The sequence below is a fragment of the Tinamus guttatus genome, unplaced genomic scaffold (assembly GCF_059628265.1).
Source record: "Tinamus guttatus ecotype Peru unplaced genomic scaffold, ASM5962826v1 Tinamus_guttatus_pri_ptg000125l, whole genome shotgun sequence".
Lineage (NCBI taxonomy): Eukaryota > Metazoa > Chordata > Aves > Tinamiformes > Tinamidae > Tinamus > Tinamus guttatus.
In genome coordinates, this window is record NW_028288659.1 from 4,772,808 (window position 1) to 4,796,486 (window position 23,679).

Here is a 23,679-nt window from a genome sequence, read left to right on the forward strand (position 1 = left end):
ACACCAGAAAACAGACACTGCAGCAAGACACGCCACCACAAAAATGGCAAGAACGTTGTTTAGACACAGCTGTCCTCTTAACTTTTTCCCGTTTTGTTGGGAGGATTTTAAATTGTCGTTGGAAACTAGAAAATCAACCAGCATGTGAAAAAATCAAGGCTGTTTTTCAGTATTTCATAATTTTCCTCTCATGGCTGCTTTAGTAGAATTTTTAAGTTCCGAGTCATCTGCGAGCATTTTGGTCTCTCCTTTTGTGTACGTCTATTTCCTCACCAGAGACTTCCGAACCACATTTGATCTCTCTATCCTGTACACAGACACAAAGAAAAAAAAATGATCATCGATCTACAAGAAGATAAGTTTGTCCTTCCTGCAAAGCAGCAGGCTGAGGGGAGGAGGGGAGAGCACAACTCCGTTTTACTCAGCACCCATGTTGCCTTTCTGCAAGAAGCACTGACCACACAGAAAAGCCACGCAGGAAAACCAAACTAGCTGAGAAAGAGAGGGCTGTTAAGGCAGAACTCCAAGCAAACACCACTAACTTTTACTGTCAGAGAAAACAACTAGCAATAACATGAGCTTTCATGGTCCCTCCTGGATAGCCTGGCAAAGGAAAGCTGCTCTCTTTTCACTGCAGATCCGGGTTGCCAAAGCCGTGACTCTCACGACCACAACGTTACTCAGTTCTAGATCAGGTCAGCTGCACAAAGGCTCAATAAATATTTACAGGTAACATTTTTTTCTGACTTGTGACGACTCGGATCAAGAGAACCACCCATTTACCAAAGCCATTTTGTTTAAAGAAGTTTTAAAAGTCACCCAGCAAGAAAAAGACAAATAGGAACAAAGCCTGCAGGACGGTAATTGTTACTTATTTGCAACAAGAACAAATGAAACATCTTACTCCTTAAAACCCATTTAAAAAGCAATTTTTAGAACAGGCAAATTTCTTCAACAAAATTAGCAACTCCTAGAAAACATACTGCACAAACCTCAGTACTAAGAATAACACAAAACATGGCTTTACTATCAGTTTCTGATCACAGTAGTTGCTGGAGATTGCTCTGAAATTGTAAAGTATGATGAATAACTAGCCAATATCCTACCTGGCACATAAAGCCAGAATAAAGAAGCCTTATACAAACTAACAGCCATTTCCCACAAGAGGATCTCTCTGTAGAAAGCCCATGAAAAATGATTCCTTTTCAAGGACGTCCCGTGCAAACATGTAACACACACATTTCTTGTGTAAATGAGATCTGAATCACATTGCTGTGAAAAGAAGCTCCCCCCGCAGCCAGCATCATCAAGGGAAAACAAGACAGGATCTGGCCCAAACAGCAGCCGAACCTCAGTTTGTATCTAGACATATTCAACTGCTTTGAGGAAAAAAAATCTTCCACCATAGAAATTTTGAAGTTAAAAATAGAAGGTGTGCCTCAGAATAGTTAAGTTCTCTTCCTACAATCCTGGCATTATGCTCCCTCTCTGACATGAACACTGTGAAAGATGTGGGATGGCCGGTACTGGAGGCAGCCTGCTATTAAAACCACATAATTGGTACACTGACAGAAACCTAAGTTGCCTTTACCAGAATATTCCTCCTCCTGTTCCCAGAGACTTCTCAAAGCTCTAATTTAGCTTTCCTGCCTTTGCAATTCATGGCTGCTCTTTTATCAGACTCCCAAAGATGATGTTAATTCTCACAAGAGAGAGCTGGGACAAGGCTCAAGCACCTCCCTGTCACTCAGGGCACCAGGAGAGTTGTCAGGCAGGCGTGAAGTCGAAGCAGACTTCACGAAGCCGCTGGTAAAAGAGTTTTAGGAATTCTACAGCAATTCGAGCTCTCAGTCACATCTAACCCATTTTGCTAGTCTGTTCTCAGATGTTGTGCTCCATGGAACAGAAGTAAGAACAGGTCCTGCCAAAGAAGCCAGCCCTGCTTCGCTGAAGGGTCCTTCATGTTACGACATACATGTCTCAGGGCTGCTATGAAACACTTCAAATACTCGGTTAAAGCGCTTTGTCATTCTTTGGAGAAATCATCCCTTTTTCCCCTATTCCAATCTATAAATAAACAAAGTAAGGTCCTTGAGAACATGAAACACTTTAGAAGCCCTAGCTGATGCCTGTAATCAGGGTTTGCTTAGTGCAGTTTACACATGAGGTTAACAGGGACAAGCAGAAGCTGAATGTCATTTACCATGGGACAGCATGGACAAACACTCATTGCCTAGACATAAACAGGATATCACTGTATTTAACACAGTAGACCCGTCTCCATTCTTCTGCACTCCCTTACAGAACAAGTAACAGAGCAAGAGCCATTAATGAAGACAGAGAAAGAGAGACATGGTACATACATGTTGATTTTACACTTTCTTTCCTCTTGATTTCATCCAAAATTCCTTTGTCATAGATTAACTTGCCCAACAGCAGCAAAGCAGACATGGGAGGTGCGAGCACAACAAATCTTTGCCACTGGTTATTCTTGCTGTAACTACGTCTATCGCTAAGGCAGTATCACTTATGAAAATCTACCCTAGTACAAAAGTGTGATGAGTGTCCAAGATACTCTATAGCTTTTCAAACAGAATGTTCTCAGGACAGGGACAACACACCAATCTCTACAAGTTTATTAGCAACTTTAAATGGAAGAACCAGAAAAGCAAGAAAAGCGTAAGTTCTTGAGCAAATATTTTTTCTGCTCGCACCTAAGCCGGTATCTCGTGCTGGCTCAACTCCATCCTCATCCTGTGTCACAGGCAGAAATCAGCATGAACCGCGTTAGCCCTCTCCCCTCCAGAGGAGGGTTCTGGCTGAGATTCGCGCCTGCAGCACTGAAGGGAGTCCTCGCTGCCACCTCTACCCCCGAGTCTGGGGCACAAAGTGAGTTCCTGAGCTCCAAAGTGGCTCTGGCAGCTGTATAAGCCACAGAGGCCTCCACCATCACAGCAGGGCGCAGAAAAGAGGCAAACACTAAATAAGAGGCACGATACATTCACCTGGGGCTTCCCAGGTATAAAAAGAGCTTAAGACAAATCCTAGCTGCCCAGAAGAATTGTGTGGGCAAACACAAAACAGCTTTAGAGAAGCACTGTTATAATAAACCTATAGCAGTTCCCAACTGGCAATCTGTCCCTCACACCCCCCTGCTGCCTGGGCTGCTCTTCTGCCTCCATGGGCTGAGCCCGAAAGCAGTGCCATGTGCCCGCACTGCAGCACTTCTGCTGCCGTGGTCTGAAGCGGGGGGAGAGCCACATGGGATCACACACAAGTAGCAAGAACAGGTCATGGTGAACGACGCTTTATATAAAAGGAATATGCAGCAAAGAGCAGGAAGTGCCAGGCAATACTACAACCTCGGGACTGCCGGGGTTTAGCACAGACTGAGGCTTTAACCATTGAGTGCTTGGTCTCTTCTCAGCCTCAGAAAAGCACGGTATGTTCTTTACACAGGTAACTGCAGAAGGCAAAGTGACAGCAGTACAGCAGGCTCAGATCTAGGAATCGTTACTGCAATTAAAGTCTCAACTTCCTATTTAAAAAGACAGCACAACCTCATATGGATGACATGTTTTAACGCACTAAGCATTTCCAGTACACAGTATCCAGTTATATATTTGCATTCTAATGAAAGCGCTAACTTCATCCAGAAATAAATGCCCTTCAGTTCTTTGGAAATACCACCAATGTTCACGGAGAAGAGCATAAACACAAAGACCAGTGCATCAGACAAAGAGACAGAGAAATGTATACATATTTTTTTATATGCAGTCCTGTGCCACGTGCTCTAGGTGACCCTGCGTGTGACCTCTAGAGGTCCCTTCCAACCTTAAGCATTCTACGATTCTATGTATATACAACCTGTACTGTGATCAGAGAGCAGTAAAATCCTACCAGCAGCAAGATACAAAATCCCATCCCTCCTGTGAAGGCAGGAAAATCTATCACCCTTAACCTTTCTCTTTCCCTGTTCATAACACATGCTCTCAGTGGGAGTTTCACTACTTCTCTAACTATGTAGCAGAAAAAAGCACCTTTTTAGCTGTGCAGTTTTTTATTCTTTTACTAACGATACTAAAACCTCTCAGTCTTTCTTACAATTGAACCAAAGTTAAAGATAAGAAAGGTCACTACGCACGCCCACGTTAGCCGAGAACCCCGGACCAGGAACGTTACTTTCACACAACACTGCATGTCTCACAAAATCAAGGCATTCTTCCAGCTCCTCCTGATGGCGAATGACAGCAATAGCACCCCAGCTAGGTGCTGACATGAGACTTTTTAATGTTGTAACAGAGTCACAGTATGACAAAATACTGATAATAACAAGGATCTATGGACACAACTAAAGCAGGATTTGCTGAGAGACACTGTCTTATTGGACCCAATAACATACTCAAGGAAGGGACAGGGTCACGGGCACAAGATCTTCTCTGGGTCTGAAACAAAAACAAACTTCTAGTTGAGGCCAATGGCTCTGGTTTAACAGAATATCTAACAAGTCACCTTTTAAAAAGGGACACCTATGGATCAGAGGAGGGACATTAGCAGTTAAGAGGTGACTACAGCGTTAAGCTCTATGGAACAGAAGAGCAATAGGAATGACCATCAAGAAAAAATGTTTTCAAAATGGCTTAAGATGCAGGCAGATCATTTCCCTTTATATTATCAGCTCAGAAATTAATACTGCCACAAGCATTACCATTTCCTCAGAATAAACAACAACAAAAAATAAAGTTCAGCAAATGACGAACAAAGAAAAAGCACAAAGAAAAATCATACAATAACACAACAAAAACATGCCCACATACATTCCCTATGAAATATTTTATTTATTTTTTAAAGAAACTACAGTAATATGCATGATTACAGAATTATGATACACTGTAAAATGCAAGGAATGAAATGGGCTGGGTCCAAGCACTAGCAACCTCACGCCTTTTCTTTGATACCATCAGTCAGAAAAATTACGTTATCTGAAAAGAGAGAGAGAGAATTTCATCCTCGGGATTGTTTTCTCCCACTGAAAGCCTGCGCAGTCACACAGACAATGTACTTATGGTAAAATAAATTGCAAAGACATTCGTTTCAGAGCATTTCATAAAGTAAGTGTCTGACAGGGCTCTTGCTCTATCTCTTCAGAAGGCAGACAATCCAACATGACCATAAATACTCCCAGATAAATGTACTGAACCTTATTCAAAGCCGCTCAATGGGCAAAGGTATCACGAACATTTTAAATTGGGAGTTTAAGTCTTTGATAACTAGGATCTCCATCAGCTACAGCTAATTTCATTTTTTCATTTCCAGCAGGCACTACCATGTCTTCAGGCTATGGGACTAGAGGAAGGGACTGTATTTCATCAAGGTTCGAGGTTTTATGGAACACCATGAGACTGGGGATACTGAATACTAAGGATTCAATAGGATAAGTACTAATCAAGCAAACAAGGAAAAAATAAAAGTAAGAAACAGAGTCTTGCTTCTCCCTTCCAGATACTTATAAGCAGTAACTTGCAGCACTGCTGGCTCATGAAGAAGTTTGATTATTACTGTTATCAACAAGCTGCACTACAGAAACACTCAAAAGTAGAAAAAATGTATTTTCCTCTCCTCTGACCTGATATTTTTAGATAAATCTGTTTAACAGAAATGTTTGCTTCAGTACCCAGTCACTTTAGCCCTCCTCCAAAAGCCACAAGATAGTGGCTCTTCCCACAGCAAAGAAGTAGGACCAGATTGTCACTGGCTACTCTCCTGCTATTTAAAGACTCCAAGGAAAAGTTCAGTTTCTCAATTCTCCTGTTCACTGTGCCTACCCAAGGAGGAAGCCAACTCCCTACCCAGAGCTTACTTTATCACTATTGGTCAGGCTGCAACTCCATCAGCTTATCCCTACATAAAACATCTTTCACAAATAGAGGTCCTTAAAGTTGGTGGAGCCTCTAGGCTTAAACGGGAAAAAAAATCCTTGAGAAACCTGCATGAAAGCTACTAAATGTGCTCCACTTTGCTTAGAATATGAATTTGCCTGGCCTGCAGTGTTACGTGCCTGAAAGCCCATGGTATCTTCCTGCTGCACTAGGTGCTTTGTGCAAGTATTCTTTGCAACAAGGGCTGCACAAGTATTGGCTCTCCCACCGTGGCTTTTCACAAGCAGTACCACAGGACACCTACTGGCACAGGCTGCAAACTAAGAGAGACGTTTCATTCTCTCAGCACCCTCTATTGTGCTGTCTGAGGACAGAGACAAACCCTGCTCTATTCGAGGGGTCCTCAAGCCCCTCTCTATTTTAAGAAGCCAAGGTGGGCCTTGGTGGGTTATGTTCCTTACCTGCTATAATTGTTGTGGCCTGTCGCCTCACATTGTTTCTATCTGTATATTCACCGTAGTCCAGCTTCCCTTCAACAAACAGCCGAGAGCTACAAATCAAGAATTTGGTTCTGGTTAGAAAACAGCATCGCTTTTCTTCTTCTCTATATTTGATTCCGAGATCACACAGGATTTTGCCTCGCTTGTTTGAGGTATACGTCTACAAGCCACTTCTATCTTAATGCAACTGGTCACTGTCATTTTTATATCAATTCTTAGAGCACTAAATCTCTGCGCATTTTTTTGACTTACTCACCCCTTCTTCACATACTGATACGTAATATCCCTGAGGCCCGGTCTAAAGACAGAGATCCTGTGCCACGTGGTCTTCTGACTGATATCACCTGAGTAGCATAAAAAGAAGCAGTTGGATACCACATCCTCCTTTTACACAAGCTTCAGAAATTAGTTTCAAGAAGATGATATTCTCGAATGATGAAAAGTGACTTGAGATACTGGATTGCACCTAGTAGTCAATCTTGTGCTCATCTGCACCCAGATGGGTGCAACAGAAGTATGATAAAAGACAGAAAAACACGAGGTTCATACTCACCTCCCTGAGCTATCTCGCCATCCCCTGTCCGCCACATCTCATTGGTTGCAAGAGAAAAAATGGTAACAGGATTCTTGCCTTCCACTTGCCTCATAACAGGGTCCTGTCCAACCCGACCAAGTAACTGCACACGATTCATGGCTGAAATGGAAAAGATCGGATGCAGGTGAGATGCACTGAGGTGTTAAGGACAAATCCATACAGAGTTAATAATCAGAAGCTCCTCAACACTAGAAGTTTTTCTTTATTGTGACAAGTGGACAGCTTTTGTCAGGGGCCTGCTGTAAATTATATTTTTCAAGTTCTTCTGACTGTTGCCTTATTTATAGAATCACAGAATGGTTGAGGTTGAAAGGGCCCTCTAGAGATCATCTAGCCCAAGCCCCAAGCACGGACACCTAGAGCATGTGGCACAGGGTCACATCCAGGTGGGTTTTGAAGATCTCCATGGAAGAAGACTCCACAACCTCCCTGGGAAAAGCTGTGTCAGTGCTGTTACCCTCCCAGTAAAGAGACTTTTCTTCAAATACAGATGGAACTTCCTGTGTTTCAGTTTGTGGCCTCTTGTCCTGTTGCTGGCCAGCACTGAAAAGAGCTTGGCACTATCCTCTTGACACCCTCCCTAAAGGTATTTGTACACACTGATAAGATCCCCTCTCAGGCTCCTCTTTAGCCTAAACAGGTCCAGCTCACTTAGCCCTTCCTCACACGATAGATGCTCCAGTCCCTTAATCATCTTTGTCGCCCTGCGCTGGACCCTCTGCAGAAGCTCAACGTCCCTCTTGTACTGGGGAGCCCAGAACTGCACCCAATACTCCAGCTGCGGCTTCACCAGAGCTGAGCAGAGGGGCAGGATCCCCTCCCTGGCCCTGCTGGCAACGCTCCTCCTGATGCAGGCCAGGATCCCATTGGCCTTCTTGGCCACGAGGGCACACTGCTGGGTCATGGTTAACTTGTTGTCAACCAGGACTCCCAAATCCCTCTCCGCAGAGCTGCTTTCCAGCAGGTCAACCCCTAATCTGTACTGGTGCCTGAGGTTACTCCTCCTCATGTGCAGGACCCTGCACTTGCTTTTGTTGAACCTCATGAGGTTCGTTTCCTCCCAACTCTCCAGCCTATCCATGTCCCTCTGGATGGCAACACAGCCCTTGGGAGTGTTGGCCACTCCATCCAGTTTGGTATAATCTCCAAACCGCTAAGGGTGCCTCTGTCCCTTCAGCCAGGTCGTCTATGAACAAGGACCTGGCTGGACCCAGCACTGAGCCCTGGGGCACCCCACTAGTCACCTGCCTCCAGCCAGACTCTTGGCCGCTGAGTGTGACCCTCTGAGCTGCCATCCAGCCCGTCGTCAATCCACCCCACTGCCCACTCATCCAGCCCGCACTTTCTGAGCTTCTCTGGAAGGAGGTTATGGGAGACTGTGTCAAAAGCTTTGCTGAAATCAAGGCAGACAACATCCTCTGCTCTCTCCTCATCCTTCCAGCCCATTATCCCACCACAGGAGACCTTCAGCTTATTCAGTCCCTGCACCTGTACTGTTACTACTGCTGAACAGTTTCATTTAGAAGGCTAACGTTTCTTTATTTTCTTCTATTCCTTTGCCATCTTTTTTCATAGCCAAATCCATATGTGATTTCAGATTATCTTGCACATCTTAAAAAAAAAAGTTATATAAAAAAAGTGAGCTCCACTTTTTCAGACATAACAATAGAATTCAATTATCTTCAGGTGCCAGGACTGGGAAACCTATCAGCTGGGTTTCACCTCCACCACACAGCAGCTACTTACATCTCTCAAGTACCAACGAGCTAACAGCGTCAGACTCATGTCTTACAAACTGACGAAGCACCTGGAGAAACAGAGAGATCCGTGAGTTTCCAGGAAATAAAGTATGAAGCACTGTTCATAGCCTCCTCTTTGTCTGAGCACTTTTGGAGATTTTTATATCCCTTTTTTTTCTGGTGCAGAGGGAAGGAGGACTCAATTTGACCAAATGAAGCCAACAGGATTATTCAAATAACAATTAGTTAGGGTGGGGTTAAACACTTGGCTAAAAATAACGATGGCCCAAAGGGGCAGCTTCCGTTCTGAGAAGCAGGCAGTTCTTAAAATTATTCAAGATTTTTTTATATTTTCATTATCTTTCTGCTTCACTACAGACAGTAGCAAGATGCACCCCATAGGCACCTTATTCTGCCACCATATGCACTATGAGGCACTAATAACGCCAAGCAAACACCAGCTCAAGGCTGTAAAACCCTGTGAGAGTAAACATAGAAAAAAGGGAACTCAATGCTGACAAATACCATGCCATAGAAATAATAATAAGAAGAAGAAACTCAGAACCATCTGCAAGAGCCCTGTAAGGAGGAACTGGAGGGGAAAAAAAAAGAAACTTTCATCTCCTACAGGTGGCTGCAGGGCTCATGGCAGGGTGAGACTGGGAGCCCTCAGCTGCACAGAAAAAGGAAAGCAGAAGGTACCGATGGCAAAATAAAAGTCCTTTAGGGCCTGCAAATACAGGCCCCTCGGTGGCGCTGGGCGCCTGCTTGGTTTATGGGCAAACCATCCAGGGCTAACGCCACGTGCAGGTCAAATCCTTTAACATCTCCTTCAGTTCACAGCAGCGGAGTAACACGAGGCCCTGTACCACTACACAAGGGACTCTCCAAGACAAAAACAGTGCAACCAGAATTGGCCTTTTCTCAGCACACGGGGCACTCATAGGTATTTTTGAGAAACGAAGGCAGTAACAGCTACTGCCTGATGGGCAGCTGCAACACCTGGGATTTTTTTTTTCCCTAATGAAGGATTTAGCGAAGCAAGAGACACCGACACCCGCTCGGGGAAGAGAGGGGGGAGGCCGCGCGCCGGCAGCGACCCTTAAACCGCCGCCAACGGCGCCGCCCTTGGGGGGGCCCCACAGGACCCTACCTGCCACGCCGGTCGCCGCAACATGGTGGTGCCGCCGCTGCTGCCGCCGCGCCTGCAGCGGGGAGGAGAAGGGGCAGCGCGGGACGGGACGGGACGGGACGGGGCAGCGCGGGAGGCGGCGCTGGAAGGGGGCAGCGCGGGAGGAGGCGGCGGCCCCAGAGCAGCGCCGCGGCCCTCACCTCTCCCGCCTGCGCAACGCCGGAAGCGGAAAGGAAGCGGCGCGAAGCGGCTCCGGCTGGAAACGCGCCCCAGCTTTCAGCCACCACCACTCGTGCCCGGCCAGGGGGCGCGGGGCGGAACCAAAGGCCCGTGAGGGGAAAAGAGTGCTCGGGGAAGAGGGACGGAAAGGGGAGGGCACGCGGCGGACGAGACAGCATGGCGGCCGCGCCGCCCCGCCGAGGGGACACGCGTGGGGGGCCGGGGGGAACCCAGGGCCCCGTGTGCGCGGGGGGAACGTGGGGCTGCGAGGGGGGCCCAGGCCACCCTCAGCCCCACACCTTCCCTCCGCCGTTAGGGGAGGGAGGGAGAGAGGGAGAGAGGGAGAGAGGGAGAGAGGGAGAGAGGGAGAGAGGGAGAGAGGGAGAGAGGGAGAGAGGGAGAGAGGGAGAGAGGGAGAGAGGGAGAGAGGGAGAGAGGGAGAGAGGGAGAGGAAAAAGTATAAATATATTTTTTTAAAAAAAAAGATAAAGGGAAAGAGACCCACTTTAAGTAAAAGTAATGATTAAAAACTTTATTTACAGGGTATGGCCTTTCAATGGAATATGATCTACTAGTTTAAAAGTCAGTGTCCAGCCTCTGAAAACAAGTCTAGCTTCCATAAAAGCAGAAGTAACCAAGTTACTCGACATTAAACTCACTCTCCCTTTACTAATACACTCTTCACAGCTGTAACTCAGGCATAAAACTGACAATTTCCAGTTGCGTTTAAACAGGGAGATAAGATTTATTAAATAATCAATAAACACACTTGACATGGGCAACTGCAAAAAAAAAAAAAAAAAAAAAAAACACACACACACACGCTCTAAAACAACCTTCCCCCATCTTTGCTGGAAGCACTGTGCTGTGCAAACAGGCAGTTGCTCCAAGTCTAAGAAACTGCAAGGAAAGAGACAGAGCCCACTGCTAGCATACTGAAGTTATTTCCTCCCCCACGTTACTCAGAAAGGCCTTGCAGGCCAGAACACGCTCAGGGAGGCTTCAGGGGCCACCCTGCAAGAAAACAAAGCCCTTGGATTTGTGCATGTTGGTAGAAGTTAAGGGATGGGAAGTTTCCCTCAGCTTCTACAAGAGAGGCTTCCTTGAATAAGTGTTTCCTTTTATTTTTGACCATCCTCAATTAACTGCCCATTTAAATACACCCTGTGTCCACTAGAACAGTAGTGTAACAAGTCTGTCTCCTCACATGTTTTTAAAGGTGTTCATTACACTCAAAACCTCTTCAGTTCCAGGAGGACACAGCTGTGGACACTGCCACCTCACACAGGCACAGGTCTCCCCTCTAGCAATTCTCTGGTGGCCAAAGCATTGAGAGCACAAGATCATTGCCAGTGTCCACCTAGACAGGGGCAAGCAAGCAGAGGAAAACCCACTTGCAAGGCAGAGCTAGGCTTAGTTTGTGACAAGGCTTGTTACACACAAAAAAAAACAGATAAGGCCAAGGGCAACATTCTTAAATCACATGGTTCAGCTCTGCTGAGAGGGTCAAAAACTACAACAGAGGGCTAGAACAGGGCATCAGTTTGTGCAGCCCCTCTGCTTCCACAGGGCCACAGCTCAGTAGCCCAGCGTGAAGCTGAACGAGCGACAGCTCTTCCCTCCCACCAGGCGCCTGCTGCTGGGTGTGGGAGACGTGTCGCACTCCTGCAGCTTGGCGCATTCCGAGGGCTGCTCCTTCAGAAGGCTCTGGGCAAGACGGGCTTCTTTGAGTTCCCTGCAGGGAGGGGACAGAAGGAAGGAGGCCCCATCACACACGGGCAGAGCACAGTTCTGATACAGGGGATATGCTGCATGTTGTATCAGTACTTTATCACTAGTGGTCACATTAAGCATCCAACTTTCCTGCTCCAATTTAGCCAACTCGGAGCCAGGGTCCCTTAGCAAGGCAAGTCCTCACTGTGGCACTTGCACCCTTCACCTCCAGGCACAAGAGCCAGTGGAAGAGACCCTCAGCCAGAATCCCCAGCACCCTGCATTCAAGCCTGGTGGACTAGCACTTGCGGGGCCCACATGTCCTCCCCCTGAAGCCTTAGTCCTACCTTTCCAGCATGGCAGTTTTACACTTCTCCACATTTAGCTGCTGCTGAAGCTGCACAGCTTTTCCAAGGGAGGGACGGAGAACTGGGTTTTTAGTAAGAGCTGTGGCAGAAGGTCTTTTCACTGGATCAGGATGGATCATGAGCTGGAAGGCAAAGTTGTTCAGGATTTAACTCTACTTATCACCTACTCACTGGAGAAAAAAAATCTCCATCCTATCAAGATTTGTTCCTCACCTTCAGGAGTTCCAGGAAGTTGTGGGGGAGCTTCTGAGGAATTGGTGGAATGTTCCCCTTGCGGATGTGGTGCCACATGGCCCCGTTGTGAGGCAGTGGCCCTGTGCCTGCTGCAAGGGCTATTGTGAGTGCCAGGGCAAAGATATCTGCCTTTGGCAAGTAGCAGTATTGCTGGAAAGAGCAGACAGAGAGAGACTTACTGCCCTGAAGCGATAGGAGTGAGGATGCCAGCTCAAAAGGAGCCAGACAAGTACATATATGACACTGCCTTCATCCTTTTTATCTTCTCTTTAGAAAGAAAAAGATTGATATTAAGTAACATCAGTAGCATCTTTGCACTAATAGCATGTTACCATTTCCTCAGTCCTGAGAGGCTGGCATCCCACATTAGGGACTCAGCAGCAAATCTAGGGGACTACCTAGCAAATGTAGGTCTCCAACCCTCACCACAACTCAGCAAGCTAGGCTCGTTCAGCTCAAGCTAAGACTGCACATGCTTATATTGACCTCACACTTATTTTCCAATCCATTTGCAATGCATCATGAGTGTTCATTAACTGAACTGGTAAGCACACCCAGGTGGTGTGTTACACTCCGATGCCTTTTTCTTCCCTGGTCAGAGCTAACATTAGCTTAAAAAGAGAGCTTAAGGTGGCCTGAGTAATACCCAGCTGTGCCTGCTACCTCTGTGCACTGCCAGAGAGTGCTGGTCTGGATACTTATATTCCTAAGTGGTCACATCCAGCAACTTCATCTCGATTGGAGAAGTAGAATGAGAAACCCACCATATGGATAAAGCTTTGTTGCATTCATCCCCTACAGGTGAAATAGTTACAATAGCCTAACACTGAGGTCAGTTATGATGTGTGCCAGAGACCACATTCCAATCTATACTCTTCTTCACAAAGTGCCGTTCTCACCAATTTCACAGCCAGATTGGGCATAAGAGGCCATGATTCCTCATGGATTCTTCACCAGAAAGATGAGAGACTAATGATTTTACTACAGCTGGTCTCACCCACTTGCACCCCACCACATGTACCTCTTGTAAAATCTCATTGGCCAGAAATCGGCTGTCTCCTTCCTCAACTTGGGGATTTGTTATCGATGTCACATGGCCAAGGTCACCTAAGGGGGAAAATAATGACCGATCAACAAGACTGACATACGTTTCCATCAAACCCAAAACCTGTAAAGGCAATATAGCACATTTAACACCAAGGCTTGCCTGCCTCTACTCACATATGCAGGCTTGGAAGACAAGGATATGAATTTTTCAGAACTTTTCTCTTTAGAGATTCTAATTTGGACAACTGGGCAGTGAAAAACCTCATGCAATTCAACAAGGCCAAGTGCAAGGTCCTGCACCTGGAGAGGAATAACCCCAGACACCAGTACAGGCTGGGGACCGACCTTCTGGAGAGCAGCTCTGCAGAGAGGGACCTGGGTGTCATGGTGGACGACAAGTTGACCATGAGGCAGCAGCGTGCCCTTGTGGCCAAGAAGGCCAATGGGATCCTGGGCTGCATTAAGAAGAGCGTCTCCAGCAGGTCGAGGGAGGTGATCCTGCCCCTCTACTCAGCCCTGGTGAGGCCACATCTGGAGTATTGTGTCTAGTTCTGGGCTCCACAGTACAAGAGGGATGTGGAGCTGCTGGAGAGTGCAGCACAGGGCCACAAGGATGATCAGGGGCCTGGAACATCTGCCCTGTGAGGAGAGGCTGAGGGAGCTGGGCCTGTTCAGCCTGTAGAAGAAAAGGCTGAGAGGGGACCTGATCAGTGTCTAGAAGTACCTCAAGGGAGGCAGCAAGGAGGATGGTGCTGGCCTCTTTTCAGTGGTGGCCACCAACAGAACTAGAGGTAATGGCCACAAACTGAAGCACCAAAAGTTCCACAGGAACTTAAGGAAAAACATTTCAACAGTGAGGGTGACAGAGCACTGGAACAGGCTGCCCAGAGAGGTTGTGGAGTCTCCTTCTCTGGAGATCTTCAAAACCCGCTTGGACGCAGTCCTGTGCCACATGCTCTAGGTGACCCTGCGTATGCAGGGGGTTGGACTAGATGACCTCAAGAGGTCCCTTCCAACCTTAAGCGTTCTGTGATTCTATGATTAGCACCAAGATTCAGGGCTATGCTATCAGTTTCACATGCAAATAACATCTCAGCCACCAGGACAGAGTTATATCAAGCAGTAGTAGAAGAGCTCTAAAGACGAGCAGTAGTAGAGAAGCTCTAAAATTAGGCCAGTTTAAGCCAGGTAAGACCTACCAATCTTATATACCACACCAGAAGAGAACTCATCTTCACTGTCACTCTCTTCCTGCCCTGCAGGGCTCTGAAGCGCCAGCTTGTGGCAGATGAAGATATTACCTGCAAGACATTTTAGCAGTGGTGGGACTTGGGTAACCTCACTGGGGCAGCCTGGCAACTTGCTCAACATCCCATCCTGTCAGCCAAGCTAGTATAAGTTGCATAGCCACAAAAATTGCATGTGCTTCCTGCCCCTTTAGCTGCTTTCCAGGCAAGTTACCTTTTCAGCACCCAATAGAAGATCAATGTCTCATGCATAAAATACACTAGTATGATCAAAGTCTCTGCCCCTCCCTCTCATCTCCAAGCAAAATTTCAGCAGGAAAGAGGCCGGATGTGACTTTAGGGAGAACAGCACAGTCCACATGCCCATCAGCAGCAGTACAGAGAGGAAAGCTTGTTTCTATTCTCTGCAGGAACTTAATCCCTCTGGCTAGATACAGAGAAGGTGAATATTCCCTTTTCACTTCAGTGTCACATACGAAGGTCAAGTGTTGTGCAACAAGACAGCAAGGAGTAAGGAAATTCCTGTCTTTCATTAGTGACCCTATTGCTTCCCCAGTGCAAAAAGGATTGTTCCCATGATCCAAGATTACAACAGTCATGAGACAGAAGTAAAAGTCTGCCAATTACAGAAAAAGGTTCAGCTTTAGAGCACTAGTGGTGGCAAGATTATAAACATATCTTCTAGGACAAGTCCTTCTCTCTGTCAAAGCACTAACAGCTCCAGTAGACAGAGGGGCAACACTGGGCATGAAGAGGGCAGCATTCAGAGGGCAAAGGAAGACAGAGCTTTACTTACTGGGTTTAATATCCAAGTGCACAAGACCAGAGTTGTGGATATATTTTAGTCCCATGGAGACTTGTAACAAGATCTCTTTCAGCTCTACTTCTGAGAAATAGTGTCCAAGCTTTGCATTTTCCAACAGGGCATCTTGGAGACTCCCACCTAAGAGGAAACAGTCAGTCAACTGACAAATTTTAATAGACCAACATGTTTGGAAGAGTTTAGTAAAACTTCTTATTGTTCGGAGCACAAGGGGAGGTTATTAGGCAGCAGACTGACCAGGCCAGCCATACATGCTCTTAGTGATCATTTTGATATCACATTTTTGCTTTAGTCTTTCCAGTGTCTAGGAGCACTCTGCCAAATACTAAATGCAACTCTGTTTAGAGTGCAAGAGAGGCTGACATGGTAGGGATGCTGCAGCAATTAAAAGCAGAAGAGTTTGTTACTGTTGCCATGCTTACAGACAGAAGACAGGTTTTTTTTTTTTTTTTTAATGGTGGAAGAAGGAAAGAAACTTCCCCTAGCCAATTTGGCATTTAATACTGTAATATGATATGGAAGCAGGGAAGTTCTGATGTTTCAGAAATAAATACCATGGCATTTCTCTCCCCCAACCATCCCCTTTGCACCACTTCTTTATGCCCATGTATTCATCCACTGGATCCCAAGAGGTATCATACTGCAGCAGTGATCACCATGTTTCACAGCTACCTCCACCAGATCCCAGTCATTGCTCCAAAACAGCTACCAATCATTACTGAGGGGCAACCGAATTCACAGAATATTGTTTGCCATAAGCTCCTGTAGTAGCCAGATGTGGCTTTTCCAGTGCTGCCCAGCCAGTACTATGGCCAGGGGACAGCCCAGGTTAGAATATACCCCCTGACTGGGGCACCAGTGAGCAGTTTATCCCATTATTTAGCTCTGCTTCTCTGCAGCTGTTGAGCCCTTGCTTCCAATCAATATTAATACATGCAAGGGGTCCTCATCTCAACCAAAACATGTCTCTTCATATCACTGCCCACCCCGATAAGAGGGATTTGTTTCCAAAGTTCACTGCACTTAGATCAGCTTCTCCTGAATCACTTGTCCTCATACACCAAGCTTTACCTGGGCAGGTGCAGAGGCAGTGCAGCATCTGCACAGGGACTGCTTCTCCAGATCAGAGGAGTGTTCTAAAACCCCACATTCATTACAGGTCATTCACTGCTTGAGACAGTGGCACCATTCAGCACTTGATCCAAATGCTGCAAATCCATTTCTGGATTCTCCATGAAGTCTGAACCCAAGTGCAGTTTGCTTCATCAGAAATCAAAGCCTCCCTTACTTCAGGACAAGCAAAGGCTGACCCGTGCCAGCACCTCACTCTAGCGCAGCTCTCACCATTGCAGTGCTCATTTTGGATAATCATGTGATCATCCTCTGCCCACGCCGAGTAGTAGCGCACGACGTGCGGGTGGTGCCCGAGCACAGCATGAGCATAAACCTCACGCAGGGCCAGCTGCCTGCAGAAACAAGCACAGAAAGAGCAGTCACCATTGTCCCCGCCATGCAGGGGGGCATGGCCCTGCCTGGGACCATGGCCACAGCCCGGCTTTATAGCCTGGCTTAGGAGAGAGAGCAGACTGCTCATGAATCTCACATCAGGAGCAGGGACAGAAGGGACAGCCACTTGCTGAGTGGCTGTCAAAAAAACTGTCACCGAGTAGATGTTTGTTCAGGAGACAAAGGTGGCTTCAAAGAGTGTCAGTGTGTCATGCTTGGGACACAACAGAAGCTGAACAACAGACATGAGCAGTCCTGGTTGGGCAGCAGGACAGGAAAGGACCATAGTGTAAATGTTGGACAGTTACCGCCTTAAGACAGGCTAGCTGCAAGGGTCAGCAGTCCAGGTAAGCAATTGTATCACTTTGCAATACATGCAACTCCTTCCCTTTCTCAGGGATTTGTATTAAGCTGTTCTGAACTAGTAACTTTACTCCCCACATAACAGTTGGGAGGGTGGATAACAGCAAGCAATTTTACTCCTTTAGAGTAGCAATTTTAGCTACCTTTAGACCCACACTCCCTCCTTCCCCATCACACCTCCCAAGAACATGCCCATCATTTCCACCGGCAGCTTCCAGCTAGCACACTCACTCATCCGAAGATCCTGCCAGGGGCCTCTTGGAGCGTTTGATGGCATAAACGCACCCATCAAGGCGTTTGATGCACTTGTAGACAGAGCCAAATTCCCCTACACCAATTTTTTCCAACTCCAGGAACTCCTTCTTGTAGCGGGAAACCATATTGCTTTCTTTCAGAGGGTATCTCTAGAAGGTCACATCAGAAGCAGAGACAGCAGTGTAAGTTTAAAGATTCAGATTAAAAACTGTCATTTTTCTAAACCTGCACAGCATTTGCCCACACAGGACACTTATTTTGGCCCCTCTCGCTCTTCTGGATTTATTCATCCACACACGCCTGCAGAAATGCTGCCTGTCTTTCTCAAAACACTACCACCTTCTGCTTAGGGATACAGTGCTCTTTCTGGTCACCCATCAAAGGCCAGAGAAAGAGGAAATAAAGATAGATTTATTTTTAAAAACACGACTCACTAGCCACAGAGTTAGTTCCCTACTCCTTAATTGCTCTATATTCTAGGTGGCTGTATGTATGTACCTACCACCATCACATCCATCTGTAGCCCTGTTCTGTTCCCAGACCCATGCCTGGAGGAGTCAGTGAGGACAGAACAGCAGAGAATGTATCAGATGGCTGGGGAAGTCCAGAGCACTGCTTGCTCTGAAGTGGGTAGAAACCAGAGCAGGAAGAAAATAGGAACCCATCACAACAAGCCATATTTCATAAGACAGCATTTTATAGCTTCTTAAAAGCTCTTGAGGCATTCCTAGCATTAACCAAGCTCATTCACTGAGCTTGGATTTAAAATATTGCATGTTCTGCACTCATGAGGGGGCCTTGGTACCTCAGCTTAATGTGGCCCCAGCCACATAAGAGCAGCCTTATTCTGGCAGCTCTAGCTGCAGGCAGCAACCACCATCTGCACCGGTTTGAACTCTACTCAGAAGCACTGGCTGTTGCCTGACAGCAGATCGACTGGGCTCAGTGCATCCATTTGTATTCCCAGCTATTTCCTCACTCTGTGGGTGCCACTTTTCACATGAGTATCTAAAAAGCTGTAGAACAGCTGGAAGAATATTTATTGCTCCAGCAATGTTCACTGGGGAAACAGGAGATCTTGAACACCTGCAGAGGGATGAGTACCAGCAGGGGAAATGGGCTAAGAGACAAGCAGCAGAGCATGAAGCAGTCCCCATGAGAATGCAGCAAGCAACTTCCCTTCCTTCTCCCCATCACCTGTAGTGATGGGCACTCATTACACAGTGGCTTCCACACAAGCTGTTGCTATGGTTGCTGGCAGAACTGATATGAACTTTGAGGTAGCAGGAGAAAGCTGGTCCTCACAACCAGCCCACATGGAAGAACAACCTATCACATATTGCATTTCACAAGAAGGCTAGATCCTACAGCATCCTAACAGCTCTTGAAAGAGATACTTCCCTCCCAGCACATGATTTTATACTTGCGAGCAGTAATAAACCCTCATTAAACAGTTATTCACCCAGCAAGAACACTATCCTATTATCAGCACCGAACCATAAAAATATGAAGTTATTTGAGCCTTTCCTACAAAGAACTGCCATAGCCCTGGATGTTGCACAGTAGCAGGTTTACTGCACACTTGCAGTTCCTTTCCTCAGGGCATCACTGTTGCAATATTGTTTCTCACAGCTAGAGGGTACTACTATTCTTCCAATATCCAAATATTTTGCTAGTACAAGGTACAAAAAATTCTACCTACCTGCTCTGAGATAGGGAAATATTTCTGCCAAGTGCAGAAAGGGGAAAAATAGTATCTCTATTCAGGTGAGGCAGAGGTATGTAACCATTTAGTATGGCTTTCCAGAAGCTGGCTGCATGGGTAGTACCTCCAGATTTCACCAGGAGGCAGAGGGGAGGCTGTCAGGCACTGGTGCCTGGACCAGCAGCCCAGCTCTGGCACTACTGGGCAGTGGAGGGTGCAGAAAGCCACCTGCATGGGCCAGGAAGGACCATCTGCAATGTGCCCAAGCACTGAGTTTTACCAGCAAGGCGCAGGTACCTCTTGGCAGCAGAGCACACAACTCTTGCCAAGACAAGAGTGGTTGCTGAGCTGCAGCTACAGTTGCTATGGTCAGGTTTCCCTTAGACCCCAGGACACATGGGCATCCCAGGGGTTGGGAAGCCCAGGCACAGGGACAGATCCCACCCCCACTCACCCCTCCACCTGTGCAGGGCAACAGAGCACCAGCTGTGAGGAGCGACTCCAGCCCAGATGCACCAAGCTGCTTTTCCAGCCTCACCAGCTAGACTTCACCATGGAGCCAGAGGAACAGTCACAGCTGGTGCCCACAGACCAGGGATCATTTACTTGAATGGGGCTCAATTTTCAGCTGGTGACCACCAGCATTACTCAAACCTGCTACTCTGGGATATGGGCAGCTCTGCATTTATCTTCACTCCCTACTCTCAGCTGCAAGCAAGAGCCAAGCTCTCCACCTTCTGCCACTCTCACATGTGGCTCAGTTTATATAGACAGCTGTTGTGCAGGAGAGCCAGGATTGTCAGCCAGCATGCAGTGTTATTCAAAGTTTCCCAAAGAAATCAGAAGCATCTCTGCTCACCCACCAAAACCTACAGGAAAAGTCTCCTACTCAAGGAGACTAAAGATTTTGCCATCTCGTTTCAGAACTTTATATCATGAATACTGCAAATGAAACTCAGCCCTCGGGATTTATTCATGAGTCATTCAGTTCAGTTTTTGGTGTGTCCATCTGCAATAAAGAAATCATGTTCCCTTCACATCCAAAGATGCTCAATACACTGATTAATAGGAACAGCAATACACCTACCTTTTCCAACCATGAAGACACTGTCACTATTTACAGTTATAGTATTACTTACCCCCAAAACACTGAATTATGCTATCTTTCATTAGAAAGACCTCCTGACCAAGATAGATGAGTTTTAGGATTAATTCTCAAAGTCTTAGGTCTAGACCAATTTTCCTTTAGAGCTTGTTGACTCAAATAAGAACATAAAGCATTCAGGCCTGGAGTTCATGTCAGGATGACATGATTTAAACTCCAATAGCAGAAAAAAATTCAATCAAGCACCAAATCTTCAGAAAGAACTTACACTGTCTGGAGGATTATGCAGGGACACTCACCTTGATAGGTATCTCCTGTTTTACCTGGCTTCTTAGATCAGAATCTCTCCTAAAACAGAAGTTTAGGAAAGTCTAGATGTACCACTTGAGTACAGCAATCCAAGTGAGATTTGATATGAAAGCATTTTTCAAAAAAATGAAATTAGAATTCACTTTACAGTTTGACAAGATATGTGTTTTAGAGATTAGCACACAGTGAGTCCCTAATTACAGCCCTAAGTAATGTAGCCCCAGGATAGGAAGTCTTTGTTCCTGTCCAGAAAGCCTCCACATACCAACTCACACCATTTCTACAGAAGCATTATTTGGTAGCACCCCTCTGCTCACCACCTCAGTTCTGGGGAGGCTACAGGGCATATCAGGCTGCTAGCAACAAGAGCTCCCCACCATGCTTTAAAGGAACTACCTGCATGGGAGTCTGTGCTGCTGGAGTTTGGGGCCCTGCAAGAAGCTGAGCTTCAGTGTTCAGGTACCTGACTAAGTTTGTGTCTCAGTTACCACAGACCAAAGTCCTTGCAGGTCAGCAATAGCTCCTACTTATGAACTATTACATGCATATACATCTGCAAGTCTTGAGTTATGGATACATGTGACTGAACCAGACTCCAGTATTTCTATTGGTCAGAAAATGTAATAGAATGCCTTAGTTTTATTACCTTCTTTACTATGCCTCCTTTCTATTACCTTCACATGCCTGCAAATGTTTGCACCAAGAAATACCAGTGAACCAATTCATCCTTAGCAAATAAAGTCTAGGAACTAAATGTTTCCCTCATTACTCATCCCCTTCAGACAGGCTCCTTCCCATCCATTACTTGGAAGTTCACTTACAGCTCTCCTTTGGCCTTCCGCTTGCCATTAGGAAGAAAAATCATTTGTCGATAAGACTCTGGTGTGAAGGGGTTGATGTTGACATGAGAAGCTTGGGTAGAGTCCTCTGAGTCAGCACCAGGAGTAAACCTCAGATGTCGAAATCCTTTGGGTGGGGCCTTTGTCCCAGATGAAGGAAAAGCCATCTTCGATAACAGACTCTGGATTAAGGTGGGTGGGGGGAAGAGTTACAGATGAACCAGCAAAATGTTTTCATTGCTGCTATACCAGAACAGAATGCCTGCCCTATTACAAATAAAGACAAAGATGTTTGCAAGGAGAACTTGGCTCCTTTCATTAGGATGGGGGAAACATCCATTAAAATCCCACACCACTGATTTAGCCCTGACAGCTGGCTGCCTCTTCTACAACATGCCAAGTTATTCACTAAGCCTTTTCAGGCTCTCTGCACTCCCCATGCACTTGGGTGAGGCTTGCAGAGCTATTTCTGCAAACACAGTCCAGGGGAGCCAGCTTCCCTCCCTCCTCCAGGGCTGCAGACACCACACACAGTTGCATTCATGGAAAAGACCCAGCTCCACCAAGTTGGAGCTGTCACATCAGCTTGGGCAGGACAATTTTGTCAGGAGAACTACAGGGACACCATTCAGTTCCCTCTTGGTTTCCCAGGAATAAGTATTAGCAGAGGGGAAGTTGGTAGAAGCATCTTCATACAGTATTGGCAAAGCGACTGAAAAACAGTTCCTTCTGAGAAAGGAGAAGCTTTGGTTTCAGAAAGTAAGATGAGGAAGAACTTCTAGATCTTCTAGTGCAACTTCCCAAGGAGAAAAGTCATTGGATTGCACCTACCAGCTCCAAGCCTTGGCCAGGGTAAGCCACAACTTCAGAGAAAGAACCAGTCTTGATTTCAAGAATGAAACTCTACTTACTTCCCATGATGGTCTAATCCCTTTAGGTAGATTTAGGGAATACAAGACCCTTTTTCAGTTTGCATTTGGCTTCTTTCAAAGGGGTGAAATAGAGTTCAAGAGGATTTTTAGTGTACTTTAATTAAAAACCCCAGAACTCGGAACTTTTCACCCTATGAGTGTCCCTTCACACTGATCAAGATACCCATATGTCTTTTTAGCCCCAAAGCAGCCTGACTCTCATAGCTGAGCATTTACTTGGCTCCAGGATCATTTGAGATAACTTTCCCTCTCTACATTTCTGAAGGGGGGGGGGTGGGGAAGGACACAGACCAGATTTGCATTATTATCCAGCCAGCTGATGCTGCACATGGACATCCCTGTTTCAATACCATTTCAATACTAGTTTGTCCACTGGGTTTCTGTGACCACAGGAAGGGAAGCATTTATCCCCCTGTGACCAAAATATATATTTCCTACAGAGATGATGCACAAGTCCAGCCCCTTAAATACAAAATACAGATAAGGCTCAGATTCTTAAGTCCAACTTATCTATTGCCAATGAGTTGTTGTTAACAACTCAGGAGGAGTCAGGACATTTGTGCCCACTCACAGGTTTCTATTTATAGGTCACAGTCGCACAGTGAAGACACCCGAATTCAGATTTTTAAGAGACAAACAAAACAAGAGAAGAGGGGAGAGAGAGGAGGAAAAAAAAAAAAAAAAAAAGGGTTTTACAGAGACCACTTATCTCCTGGGCAAAGGGCCAGCCCCAGCAGTACAGCAGAGCAGGGGGTCTCATTACCTTGGGAGTGTGGGGGGTGTCACAAAGCTGCAGCTTTTTCCAGGTGATGTGCAGTGGCGTCTCAGCATTGCTGTGGCTCTTGGTCACACATGGAGAGGACGTCAGGGCAGGACTGGCCCAAGCCTTAGTCCTGCTGAGGAAGATCTCACTGAGCTTCCTCTGAGGGGTGGCAGGGAGGGGACTGCTCCCACGCCACTTGTGGAAGTCACAGTTCCTCAGAGGGCTCGAGCTCAGGCTGTCCTCTTCTTGGATGCTTCTGTCTTCGCTTTCTTCTCCACAGCTGGAGAAATCCAGCTTCTGGATAAAGTCATCACTGTTGTCCCAGTCATCCATTATACCACAGGAGAGCAGACAGAGCTAATCCTGGCCTGCTTTGTTGGGGGAGAAGAGGGCAGCATTATTTACA

General features: G+C 46.4%; 2 protein-coding genes across 2 annotated transcripts; both read right to left on the reverse strand.

Moving 5' to 3' along the window:
* Positions 1-4,818: 4,818 nt before the first annotated feature.
* Positions 4,819-9,910, reverse strand: SSBP1 (single stranded DNA binding protein 1). The gene is made up of 6 exons (XM_088521655.1): positions 9,867-9,910; positions 8,721-8,781; positions 6,933-7,073; positions 6,636-6,723; positions 6,341-6,429; positions 4,819-4,982 (listed from the first exon to the last, which is right to left on the reverse strand). Exons 1-6 carry the CDS (start codon positions 9,888-9,890, stop codon positions 4,939-4,941), a joined length of 447 nt encoding a protein of 148 aa, XP_088377781.1. The 5' UTR covers positions 9,891-9,910; the 3' UTR covers positions 4,819-4,938.
* Positions 9,911-11,642: 1,732 nt separating this feature from the next.
* On the reverse strand, positions 11,643-23,626 carry WEE2 (WEE2 oocyte meiosis inhibiting kinase). The gene is made up of 11 exons (XM_088521661.1): positions 23,274-23,626; positions 21,561-21,760; positions 20,730-20,778; positions 17,597-17,769; positions 16,841-16,962; positions 15,470-15,616; positions 14,626-14,727; positions 13,401-13,486; positions 12,359-12,529; positions 12,125-12,267; positions 11,643-11,799 (listed from the first exon to the last, which is right to left on the reverse strand). Exons 1-11 carry the CDS (start codon positions 23,604-23,606, stop codon positions 11,643-11,645), a joined length of 1,683 nt encoding a protein of 560 aa, XP_088377787.1. The 5' UTR covers positions 23,607-23,626.
* Between the last annotated feature and the right edge of the window lie 53 nt (positions 23,627-23,679).